Below are 13952 nucleotides of genomic sequence, written 5' to 3' on the forward strand. Positions count from 1 at the left end.
GAATTAAGATTTAAGATTGCATTGATTCTTACCTCGCATGCAGGAAAGTGCCCTCGGGCGCCCTATTCCGAATGTCCGCGTACTCCTTAATCAGGCCATGGCGTCCGCGCTGCTTCACCATCTGGACGATCTGATCAATGGGCTTGGGATCGCCCTCCTGGCCGGCGAGACTATCATCGTCACTGAAGCCGGACGAGGCGCTGCTGGGCGGATTCTCTGACCAGAACTCGCCGCCTCCATTGGTGGTGGTGGTGCCAGCAGCTGCTCCGGCTGCTCCAGCAGCTGTGGTGGCGTTCGTGATGGTACTATTGTTGTCCGCGGTACCACTCGTGTTGAGCTTGAGGGGATTAGCCGCCGTGACTGCACTGCTGCTGGTGCTACTGCTGTTGCTCGCCGCCTGTCGGTGGCTTGGACTCAGTCCGTTGATTGTGATATTTTCGTTGGGTTCCGTCGCCGTCGCCGTCGCCGCCGTTGCTGCTGCAGTTACTCCGCCAGCTGTCGAGCCAGCTGGACCGACACCATTGCTGACTGTCACCACGGTGGTATTATTATCGCCCAACTGGTGGACGGCGCTGATTATCGTGGCTGCCGTTGTCGCGGCCTCCGTTTCCGTGCCATTGGTGGACACAATCGCTGATCCAGCTGCTGAACCGGATCCGGATCCACCGCCCACACCCACGATATTGGCCAGCAGCTCGTCCTCACGATTCGTCATCGATTGGCGGCAGCTGAGCAACCATGTGGCGTGATCGACCTCCAGCGTGCCACCCAAGTGAATGGGCAGCGCCTTGCGCGGCACGTGCAGCGCCAACTGAGGCACCGATACAGTGAACACTCGCTCGCGCAGCTTCTCGCGCACAAACAGACGCAGGATCTTGAAGGGTGCCTTGAACCACAGTGGTGCCGTCACAATCAGGACCTTCTTCAGACGCGCCGGATAGCCGCCCTGCAAGGATCAAACAATGGTTCTGTGATTAGTGCTAGGTTCGTAAAGGTGAAGTTACATTTTCTCTAGATAATGCTTTTCTAGTTAGAACTTCTTGTGTATTCAAATGTGTATTTAATACTACAGTTTCCTAACAATCTGCTTACAAAATCTCATTAAATCGCTATCCTTTGATCAATTACTAGTGCATCTCTCAATGGCCATGGTTCTCAGTATATTTTTAATTAGCAGCGCCATTTCTTATTGACTTCATTTACTAATTGACACACGAAAGGCATGATTAAAAGTAAGATTAATGTACATTGAACTGTGAGCAGCTAATTAGAGAAGCATGCAGCAATTTTCCAGGAAGTTTTCAAAGATATACAATGTACATGTACGTTTGATGGAAAACTCATCGTATTTCATTTTACGTGGAATCAATTTGTGGCAGTTGACATTTGTGCTTAATGTTCAGTTTCGACCCTTGCACTTTTCCCCAGAACTGCGCAGCTTAGATTTTGCATTTGGTATAGCAATGGGTAGATGGGTGGAAATGTCCACGCGTAGCTGTAGCCAGTTTCCAGGGAAACCTTTGTGCAATAAAGCAAGTTGTGGTTCCGGCTAAAAACTTTGCATTTACTAATTAACACGCAACGCAATGAAATGCTTTGGTTTCAGCTCCCCATCGTCAGTTCCTTTGAAAAACATGAAGATAACAACTATTCACTGAACTTTCAATTACAGACATTTCCATCTATCGGATGATCCAAAATGAGTTGTAAACAGAAATGAATAACACTTTGACTGGTGTTCTGAAAACTCTTACAGATACTGAGCTTATGAAGAAATGGAAGTAATTTAAAATAGAAAATGGCGATTTGATGCTTTTTGGCTTATAAGTTTCATGATCTGACAAAAAATCTTAAGTGACTACAAATATTTTAGGCGTATTCAATATGCATATAAATAGTTGACATTACGTTCAATTATAAGTTCATATTTTTGGCTAACTACTGCAGCTTTGATTCAGTTGAAAGACCGCCAGGTTAAGTGGCTAAAAGAAAACTGCGTCAACAGTACAACGGTTCGGTGAACAAGAAGGAAAAGTGGGTGGTGGTGGTGATGGGGGCAAAAGCACCGGCAACCTTCACCCAGTTGGGAAAATGTTGAGAAAATTTCATTGCGGCATTTTTCGTCGATGGCACATTGAGATACAGCAAAAACAACAAGTGGAAAACTTGGCTTCACTCACAGGTGAAATGTGATTTTGCAGCGCAAGAGCGAGAAAGTTGAATATGAGACAGAGATAGAGATGAAAGAGAGAGATAAAAGAGAGAAAGGGGTTGTGGGTGGTGTTTCCTCGTTCTTTCAAGCTATATTTGCTTTTCGGAGTATGTACACACACGTATATATATCATCCATGCCATCATTATTTAGTTTATTGGCCTCAAAAGCAGTGCAGCAAGCAGATTAAGGTCAGCAAGCACAGTGGGCAAAAAAAAAATACGTGCATACATACATATGTATACATGTGCACACACATATATCCAACAGAAATGCGGTACACCCAACCAATAACAACAACAACAACGACAGCAAATGCACTTTAATTAAACGCACAATCACAACCAATATGGGCACACACACACACACTCACACACACGCAGTGACACACAGAGACACACATCCATGCGATTTTGTGGAAAATTTAATTAAAAGTTCTTTCAGCAGTTTACCTAAAAAAATATTGTCTTTTCTCCATCGTTTCCCCGCATTTCCCCCCCCCCATTGTTTCGCTTTGTGCATCTGCTGTTGGCTCAATAAATTCCGTTTAAAGCCCTAATTGCCAACATATTCAATTATACTGGCTTATACTGTTCCGTCCCCGTTTCGTGGACTCCTTTCTCTTCTCCTACGACTGCAGATTGCATCATCAAATCGTACACAATAACACATACTCGTACATACCTACGCATACATACAGCACATACATAAGAAGCTGAGCTCCTTGAGCACTGCAGTTGTGAAAGTGAGTGAAAAAATTGCGATTTAATTGACTGCGTATCGGACATCCTGCAAAACATCCCATGCAAAATTCCGTAAGAAATAGGATTTCCTTTCATCTACCGTTTCTCCCTCTCAATTTTCACCTCCATCTTCACTCCTCGAACTCTGGAACTCTTGAACCCCTTTTTCTGCCGCTTTTCATGCTTTTGTTTTGCCTTTAGGTTTGTTTCCGTGTGCACTTTCACTTTGATCCCAGCACACACCCAAACATACACATACACACACACACACATCTGAGACTATGGATGCTGAAAAGTATGCAATATTGTTTTAAATTCTCTTCAAAACGAATTTGAATGCATAATAACCATTTATTCTGCAGTCATTTTCTTTGACTCCTGTTGGAATAATGCCGCATAAATGCTTTTTCCTCATATTTCGATAGACCGTTAAAATTTCCTAATTAAGTACTTGCCGTTATAATCACCATGTCTTACTTTTCAGGATCAGGTGGCAGTCTGTGATATTATCCCATGCCCTTCAGCGGTGCAATTTGCATACTGAATACCCGCAATAAATCCCATAAATAATCTACAAAGCACAGGTATAATTAATGAAAATAATCCCACGCTTCTAGGTGAATCAATAATAATAATAAAAACTTAGGATAAACTTGCCTTTGCTTAGGCAATGATGAGCTACTACTTAAAATGACTTAGCAAATAGTTACTCAAAAGTAAGCAACTATATTTATTACTATTTAGCTTACATTGCTTTCCTACTTTTTCTTTGGGAGTCCAGCAGGAGAAAGTAGTTCCCATGTCCTCAAGTTGTCCAATTTGCATATCAGCAGCACTCAATAGAGGCAATAAATAATCGACTTTTCCCTCCTAATTTGGTCGTTTCCCCCCGTAACTTGGCCAATAATAAATAAGCCAAGGTGCGTGCCTTCAGGAAGTTTGAATGGGGTTAACAAAAAGTAATAAAGAAATATTGTATAACATTTCATTTCATATTTTTTCTTCTCGCATGTGAAACTTAGGGGTGCTTATGAGTCATAATTGGCGACTTGATTGTTTTCATTTGTTGTATCGCATCGTGTAATGTTATACTGAAATATATACTGAAACCAAAGCGAAGAACGCACAAAAATCGAACTTGTCGCCCGGCATTTCAGGGTCACAAGCCCAGCTGTTCACCCCGCGCCCTACTCCCCGCGTTCTCCCCACCATTTTCTGGTTGTTCCCACATCCAATTAGAATCCAATTGGGGGGCTGGCGGCGCTGAGATAGCAGGCAATCCAATAATAACAATCACAATGTTCAGCCAGCCACCCCACCATTCATGCACACATTTAATTGACAAACACGGCACACGGAAAATACAAAAAAAGATATAAACAAAAAAAATAGAGAAAAAATATTGGAATGGTAGGTAGCACCATGTACATACTGCTGCTGCTGCTGTTCTTGGCCAGATTATTTGCCTTGAGGGCCAAGAAGTCTGCGCAAAAGTTGAGCGAAACTTGGGACAAACTTGAAGCATCCACCTTCGCAACTCCGCGCTCACTCTCTCCCCCTTCAATTCCATTCCGCTCCGCCTCCGCCTTCCCGTCGCCATGCCACGCCCCCGGCGGCTAGGGGAGGCAAGCCGAGGAGGAGGCACTAACAACACAGTAGGAATTTTCCTGATGGGACTCAAGTGGGCAACTTAACGTGCCTTGGCATGCGTTTTACTCCCGATTCATCCCGACTGTGTTGTCTACAGTGTCTACTGTGTCCTTATGCCTCCCACTTCCCTGAATGAAAACTCGTTACATGTCCGCAGAAGTGTGTGGGATGCCGGCAAAATTGTATATTGTTATATGAAGTTTATTCCGGGCTAAAGCTAAAATTAGCAGCACTGAGATGCACAGAAAGAAATAAATAGTAGCATAGAACGTAGTACAGTGCAGTTATCTAAACTTCAAAAGAAAGGAAAGTTACTTTTCAACACTATAACTTATGCACTTCATGCAATAGAACTTTCCAACACTGTTTGAGTAACGTTGAGAAAATCTATTTTCAGAAAATTGACTTCAGTGTATAAAAGCTCAGCTCGAGTGGCAAAATCCACTTTCAGTCTGTACGCAGAATTATGAAACTAAGCTGGCTTCTAGGAATTTGACGCAGGAATTCAAATTTAATTTAATTACAAATTTCATTATGATCAACGTGCAATCCAATCAAAGAGTTACTGTGTGGCTAATAAGCAATCAGTTATTATTTCTTTCACAAAAACCACCCAATTAAGTAAAATCCGTTGAATTCTGCGATCGGAAGACGATTTACACGTGGTCACGCCTTTGGAAATTCCCGAAATGGCGTATGGCACATTTTCCATTGAATCCATGAGATGACATTTAATTGCAATCTATACAAATGTCAAGGGGGACTCACTCACAAGGAAGCCAATTAGGCAGGAACTTCTGCGGAATCGACGCCACTAAAGTTCAAAATGTTATCAAGTATACGCCACGCGGTACCAACAAATAGAATAGTAAAGACAACGGGAATGTTTGCCTATTCACTGCCTATTTCATTTCTCAGCCATATTCCACATATTCAAAGGGGGGCGAGAAACAATAAATAAATATGTGAAATTAGCCATGGCCAAAATTGGTAATGCGTTTTAAGCTTGTTCCCGTCTTTGGGCATGAAACGAATTTGTCGTCGGCGTTGGCCAAAAAAGGCGAAAGCGGCACGCACAGCAAACAAACCGATAAAACAGCAGGCAAAGAGACGCAAGCGAAGGGAAGAAGAGGCTTAAAGACAAATAAATAAGCGAACGTGGGGCCAAAAGATCATGGGAAATGGCCATCGATAAGTTATGATTAATCAGCATTATTCAATTATCTAATTGAAGAATAAAATTCGTATATATTTTGAAAAACATACAACAAAAAACAAACTAAATATAGAGATTCTTTGTTCACAGTAAATTACGTGCGGCTATTTATGGATTTTCCATCACAAAGTACAGCTCAAAAATAAAAACCAGCCAAGCCAGAAATGTTTGCAATGAAAAGGTTTTCAAGTAGAAAGAAAGGTACAAAATGACAATGTGTCAGGGGCAAAAAAAGCTTAAGCCGTACACAAAATAAATAATAAATATTATTCGGCTGCAGGTGGAACAGTCGCTGAAGAGAAGTCGAAGATATCCGCAAGGGGAATCAATATTTGATGGCTTAGCCTGAGCCTGAGCCATGCTAATTGGAGAGCTCTTCATGCTGATTGACTGACGGCACTAACACACACACACACTTGTGGGAGATCCCAACCGAATCGAGGCTTATTTGCCCGGAATCGGAATGATATAAGGCCGCAAGCCAATCAATTGAAAATACCTTCGAGACACGAAGTAAATACTTAAAACATTTGTCATACTAAGGTCGAAGGGTCGCAATCGATAAATGTGCTATTTATCATAAAGTATGCAAGCAGTCCAGTTTGTCATTCATCAAAGAAATCATTTGCCTTCAAAACAGGTGTCGAATATTAATGTTAGTTGGATGTGGATGCAAATCGATTACTAAGATCGATATTTTCGATTTCTACTTTCTAATTAAATAGCTCATAACTACAATTAGGGCTTTATATATACACTATACTAAAGATAACTCTGATTCCAGTGGAAAGTTGAAATCCTAATCCATAAATGTTCCAAATTCTGATACCTCTGATAACTGTTCTAATGTTCTGATACGCACTGTAACTGGGTCTCTTTCTCTGGCACATACAAAAATGACATGGACATACCCCACACACACACACATACATACATAGTAGACATCGGGGGATATAAATCAAAAGGTAAGAAGTAAAAAGTGGCAGCACAAAAAAAAATGTCTACGCGCCGTGGAACGAACGCCAACAGCTGTGTTTGATTGCCTCCACTTGTTCCTCCTCATTCCTCGTACTTCTCCTAGTTCTACCGCTTTAGCCCCTGTATTATTGGCATATTTGCCATTGTTGTTGTTCTTCTTGTTGTTGTTGTTGATTTTTGCCAAGCTATGACAGCCGCAGCAGCTTTTGTTGCGCCAATGAAAACAGGCGGAGAGGACAGGTAAGCGCAAAGAAAACAAAAGTCGCATATCACCTGCCATTGATGGTCGTCCAAAGAACCCCAAAGATACAGTATCTGCATAAGGCAGCTTGCTTCGGAAAGCCGGTGGTTAGAAAAAGTGTCTTGGGTATCTTGAGATTGCTTGTCAGTGCAAACAACTTGAAAGTGGCACAAGTTGTATCAATATCGTTTGTTAATAAGCAGTTAAGTTATCAATATAATTTCTATGAACTGGCTAAGCGATTAAATTGATTGCCAATCAACATAAGTTCTGTATAACAACTGGCTAAATGTCTACGTTTAATGGGTGAAAATTGAGAACTCTTTTGAGCTAGTTTCGATTAGAGTTTTTGTTAATTTCTAAACTATAAATACATCTTGGATTTCATGCTGGATTTGCCTATTGAATTTTCATGGCCTCGGAAAAGGAAGTATCCCCTGTCAACAGTATTTTCGCACCCAGCCGGGTGCCAACCCAATTAGCTGACCTACTTTGGCACAACGACCCCTACACTCTCCAAAGCATTTGGCATTAGCTAATTGAATGCCACCACAAGGGCTCAGTCCGCGAGATTTTGGGCCGCTTGCTGATTAATCACGATGGAGTAGCTGTGATTTACCTACATAAGCACCGCGATCAACTTTAAACGTGATTCACTGCGAAAGCGCAGGCTAATGAATCATAAGCAAAATTCAAATTAAAATCAAATGTTTGTTGTCTACAAATAGCCAGAGAAACAAAAAATAGATTTCCTTGAAAACAAAAGACAGCGAAAACAGCAAATAGAAATGTTTTTTGGCGAGGTCTTTACAAATCATTCAGCGGGCGACTCTCTGTCCATATAAGCGACAAGTACATACATATATTTATATATATATATATATATATATATATAAATATATCATTGTACATATACATATCTGTCCATATCGCCAGTACAATATATGTATATATATATGCATATTTGTATATACAGCTCGGCTGTATCTGTATCTATATAATCATATACCTGAGTCGCGCGTTGGCGTTGTTATGGATTGTTGTTGATTGCCGCGTTGCTGCTATTGTTGTTGTTGCCGCCACCGCCGCTGTCTAATTATTCAGATTTTTATTGTAATATATAGTTTGGTTCGCACAATTAAATGCTAATTGCGTGCACTTTCAATTGAACAATTTTACATAACTTTTTTGCTTGCGTTGCTATATCTTTTCGTGTTGATTCTCGCCGATTTGCCACATTACACAATGGGATGGATGCACATCCTCTCTTTATCTTTCTATTTTTTTTTTTTTTTGTGGGTTAAACGGCAGACACACGGGGGTTGGGTTGGGTTTGTTGGGGTTTCAACAGGGGAAAAAACAAAACAAAAATACGCATTTGAGATCGGGTTCTATATTCTTATTAAGCCTGGAATTTCAGTTGTTAATTCCGTAGTCCATTTTTGCCTAATACTTTTTGATATTTTTGTGTATTTTTTCCACCGGTTGCAATCCGCGAATTTGTTGCTGCAAAGTGCGTGTGAAACATTCAACAAACTAAAGCTGATTTCAGATACACACATACACACACAAACTCACACTCACGCACCGAGAGTTTTCCACTTTTCTTTGCACTTGGAAAAAAAAAAAATCAAACACAAGAATGTTTAAGCACTTTAGCAGAAGGATTTCCGATTAAGCAACAATTTGGAAAGCATTTCGCTGGCTTTCTTGCGTTCGTTCAGTTTTTCAATATTTCGATTTTCCTACGCCTCTGAGTTGTCTCTTCTTGGCCGCTGCGTTTCATTGGATTTTCTCGCTTTTCTTTATGTCGTTTGTTTGTTGCGCGTCGCCGTGGAAAGCTGAACTACGTCTGACTGCTGCGGCTGCTTTATTTTATTTTTTTCGTTTCGTTTTGCTTTTTTTCCTGCTATTTTTTTCTCGTTCGCTATTTTGCGGCTGCGTTCTCGGCGCACGCGCTCTCTTCTTTTTGCCACCACCATCGGACAGCGCTCGCCCTCTCTCTCTGGCAGCCCTGGTGGACGCCAGGGGGTTGTTGGGAGAGCAAGGGACGAGGGAGAAAGGAAGCGCGAGAGCGAAGGTGAGAGCCAGAGTGGCGCTAAGGGTGGCTTTTTGCGAGTGCAAGGTTGCATGCGATGCAGCTGTCGATTGCTCGCGTGTGGGTGGCTCAAGTGGTTGAAGTTGGCAAACAGGGTTGCCAGCCCCGCTTAGAAAGCAGGACAATCAGAGCCTCAGGCTACTTAAAAATATTAAATTCATTAACAGAACTAATACCAAAAATTGCTGAACAGACTTGCCAACTAAGAAAAGAAACAAATTATAGAGATATTATGAAAACATTCAGTTCTGAGTTTGTATAAATGACTTAATCGTTTCAGCTGGAAATTGCCAAATAAAGTGTTTAAATAGTCATCAAGTCATTGAACAAAATACGTTTCACTTCATATGGAGAGGTGCTTCAAGTCACAACAAAAAAAAAACACACAAAAGTGACCTGTGCATTATGACTGTGCCTTCGGAATTCTCCAACGTTCGTTTGTAGATTAAGTAAGTTCTCTTTGGACGCGTTACCCGACTAAGTAGAAGGAAATAGCTACCATAAATCAACCAAAAATACTAATTGCTTAGATAAGATAAGTTCTTCAAGTATTCTAGCCACACTACGGCTTTTTTTTGTTAAAAAAAGGTTGTTTTCTTTATAAACAGTCCAAAAATATGAATTACGCAATGCTGTCAGTTAATTTGTTTAAAATCCAACTTCCCACGTTTAACAGTCGAGTTGTGTGACTACTGTATTTACAGAGTACTGTAACTGTTGGTATTTAAAAAATAAACAAAACTAACACGCCACTAATTTTCACAAAAACTATATAATTTTTTTGCGAATTTCTGTTTGGATTTTCCGGAACCACTCTTGTAATGCGGAAATAGAGTAATCCACGTTCCGAGGGCGTATAATTCTCTAGTTTCTGGTGTATAAATTTGCATTTAGACGCTCGAATCTGGTCTAAACATTTGCGTCAATGTCGAACGGCTGTGGCAACAAAAAGCACGTTGTAAAAATAACACAAAACAGCAGCTAGCCAGTCAGCCAGCGGAGTGGCCAACAATAACAATAGCGTTAACATATCGACGGCGTCATCGTATTTAAGCCAACTGAGCAGCAATGAATGAACTGCGCGCCGAATATTCTTACGAACGATGCGATCTATAAATACGACCAAATTATCCCGCCGTCAATCACTGTGTGATCAAGTGTTTGTGGGCCAAGTGCAGCAGCAGCCAGTAACATATTGCGGGGCCACAAAAATATTACGAAAAAAAAACACCGAATTAATGACTTATCCAGGTGTACGCACATTTTAACCGCTCTTTTCCGTTAGATTTGCTTTGGGATATAGGGTGTGCTTACGGATACAATCTATAACGTTCGACTAGAACACGCCAACTGAATTAGTTAATCAAGCAAAAGCGTAAGATAGCCACCAGCGACACAGCGAAAAAGAGCGCGCTTTAAAGCTTTGCTCTCTCCGTGCTCTCTCTCACCCACCAGGTTTATGCCATAAATTTCTTGAATTATTGAATACTAACATTTTGCATTTGTCATATTCACTTGTTTGTTCAAATCCAAATCAAAGTAGGTTGATGTATATCCCACGTTTACAAATAAATTCATTTTTTTCATATTTTGTAGCCGATTTCATAAACAGTGCTACGCATAAACACCGTCTCTCTCTCTCTCACTTCTACACTCTCTGCGTAAAAGTGAGAGTGAAAACGCGTGGGCACATTCCACTCTCTGCATAAGTGTCGGTGTGTGTGTGTGTGTGTGTGTGTGTGCTACGATCGCTTCCATCTTCACATTGCGACAACGCTGCGTATGCGTGATGGCCCCAAAAATATTGCGCATACGCGCCTTGGTACAAGCCAGAGTTGCCACGCTCTTCCTCGTTTCTTTCCATCCCCATGACGTCACGGTCATCGGGCTTACCGCCAACGCAATTTATCTGCGGCCCGCTCTCTCTTAAGCCAAAAAATAAAATAACGACAAAAAAAGACTTTGACACGCGTCAAAGAGAACGCTTATTGGACATTCTCATTCTCCCGCACTTCCTCTTCCTCTTCCTCACCCCTCTACCTATTCAACCATCTCCCTCTGACCAGTGGCGTTCCATTTGCGAGGGAAGAGCTCGCCCACGCCGAATCGGTTTCATTGTTAACTTTATTTTGTGCGTTTTGATTTTCGTAGCAGAATGGAATTCATATACATATATAGATGGGTATGTATTTAAACACTTAGGTACACATAAATAGCAACACAATAGCACAATTTTAAAATTAATTATTGCATTTAGCGTGGGTGGTAACCCTACAACAGATAAAGTGTTTTTTGTAAAAGTTAACAGTGCCTGCTTTTTTCTTCCTTTCTAATTATTTTACTATAACGAAATTCGAATGCAAATATTATGAGATAATATTAGATATCCAATAACGATTGACATTTGTCTAACGCAGTCTGTACATCTGAGTGGGCAGATTATGTATACAAATATAGGTAGGTAGATAAACACCAATGTAAATGTTTATTCACACATACACATATACCTGAAGAGGCTTTTTGGCAAATTGAGCGAAATATGTAGAGAGACTCCAATGTCCGCGGACTTTCAATGCCGGCCGGCGATTTCTCTGGACCCTCATAGCACTTACATACATATGTATGTATATATACTTTCGTACGAGGTACGATCTCTGTTAACTGTACATAGTCAGTAGGACGACAAGTAGAACGCAATTTCCAGACAAACATCAAAACAGCAAAGAGCACAAAAATGTGGGACTCGAGCAAACGGAACGCAAATGAAATGGAAAACAAGGCAGCGCGACAGCAATGGCAGCCACAAAAAAAAATAAAAATAAAATACAAAAAATAAGAAAAACTGGGATGATGAAGCTACCTGTTGTTGTTTTTGGGTTTGCCAGTTGTTGTCTTATTTCTTTAAAGCAAATAGTGGAAAAGGGGCTGGTGACACAGTGGGCTGTTCCCAATCAAAACTACGTCTTACTCTGTGTGACTTCGCCAGCAGTAGTTGTTTTTCATCTGCTCGCGTGGGCAGACGAAAGCTTCCGCCCACGCGCGGCATGCTGCGATTTCCACGCCCACCCGCAGGACCACCGCCCACCAGCAACCACTCATCTCCACCTTGTGCGTGTGTGTGTGTATGGGGGTGTGTGTACTTAGAGTGGGGTTTCTAGGTATTTTTTTGTTTAAGCTCTGATTGTGTGCACTCAACTACTTCCACCAACAAGGATTTCCGAGTCAGGTACAACAGTAATATTTTATGCGAGTTCATGTAGAAAACAATGCGAATAACTAACTTTTATGGGCGGAAAAGCGGAATAATAGAGAACGCCACAACAGCACTCAAAGGGCCTACAGTTAATAGTTTTCAAAGCAATTTTAAAACAACAAATTTCCCATAGAAAGGGTCGTTCGTTTTTATTCTTACACCATCTAGAAATTGGCAGTACGCTATGGAAGAATAGGAAATATATTTAAGCTGATTTTAACTTCCAAATTATCTTGTAAGCTCTTTTTGCTATAAAACAAAGACAATTTAGAAGCCAACCAACAACAACCCAAAAAAGCGAGATAAATTAAGAACTTGCCCAATACCGACTCCATGGATCCCTCCCACTTCCTTTCAATCAACGTGAACCACAAAGTAAATATGAAAAAAAAAAGAAGAAATACATTTGACGCATGACATGAAAAGCCAACGAAACGAGACAGAAATTTTCAGCTTGAAGACATTTTTCCGCCATTCCGTTGATAGAGAATCCACAGGCCACTTGGCACAGAAACCACGGATAGTTGGATGCGCGTATACTGATTCACAGATACGATAAAAAAACAGCAAAAAAAAAACATATATGCGCATATGGCACATGAAAAAACGCACACAGCAAATGGGAAATATCTTTTGCATTAATAGAGGCATGTTTAATATTTTAATTTCAGAGGCCGCCGTGTGCCACGCTTCGTGCCTTTGTGGGGCAAGCTGGGATTGGGTTGCGTTGACTTTTGACTTGCCACGAGCCGGAAGTGCGGCACAATGGGGCAAAACTGCAGGGGGGCAGGCGCTGTGATGACAGACGAGCCACCTGGAAATGTGTCGGATTCGTCATCATGTATGTTTAAGAACATGTTTAAAAGTTTTTCTGTTTAAATGGTTATGTTAATGACTCAACTCTCAAACGACAAGTACATGAAACTAGTTTTGCATGATTGCACGAAATTCGAGAGCATCTTCTACAATAAATCAGATAACTAAAACAAGAAGTTTAACATGAACATGTAATCATTGATATTTTGTAAAATCTTACTTTCTGCTAGCATTTAGCAACCATTGGAAGATCCTAAAAGTATATCTTTTCCCAAACCATATTTTATAACCTTAAGCTTAGAAACTTTACAACTTATCTCAATTAAAAACGACATGTGCAGTTGAAAACTAAGTAGAGATTTGTTCATCTAAGCTCTATGTTTCATAAAGATTCACTTGCTATATGGTTTCCTGATCCCTTTAGCGATTAAGCGATAGCTGCCCGAAAGTATGCCACGCTGGCCGATCGAAACTCACCTTGAGCAGTGTGAGAATCTTCTGGGAGAGGTCGTAGTCAAAGTTGGAATACTTGGAGCCGCTCATGTCGTAGATAAAAACGAGACCGGCGCGCTGCGTCTCCGAATCCTGGAGCGCACTGTCCAGCTGATAGACGATGCCCTGCAGCGTGGTTGTGTGCGAAACGCTCAGCGGACTGTGTCGATTGGCTGTGAATAGGGCGATGGCAGCGCCACTGGAAGTGCGTGCGGGCTGAAATCAGAAACGGAAATTGGTTATCAACGCATTC

General features: G+C 41.3%; 1 protein-coding gene across 4 annotated transcripts in view; it reads right to left on the reverse strand.

The window, feature by feature from the left end:
- Positions 1-13952, reverse strand: part of LOC120455219 (tyrosine-protein phosphatase non-receptor type 9) — a 30890-nt gene that overhangs the window by 1441 nt on the left and 15497 nt on the right. For 3 of the 4 annotated variants that reach the window (XM_039641186.2, XM_039641185.2, XM_039641187.2), the window contains exons 3-4: positions 13685-13915; positions 33-946 (exon numbers count right to left, since the gene is read on the reverse strand). In XM_039641186.2, coding sequence (XP_039497120.1) covers positions 33-946; positions 13685-13915 — 1145 coding nt within the window. Of the gene's footprint in view, positions 1-32; positions 947-8049; positions 8311-13684; positions 13916-13952 lie in introns of those variants that run through there. The other variant, XM_039641188.2, reaches the window with a different exon arrangement.

Source organism: Drosophila santomea, chromosome X, assembly GCF_016746245.2.
Source record: "Drosophila santomea strain STO CAGO 1482 chromosome X, Prin_Dsan_1.1, whole genome shotgun sequence".
NCBI lineage: Eukaryota > Metazoa > Arthropoda > Insecta > Diptera > Drosophilidae > Drosophila > Drosophila santomea.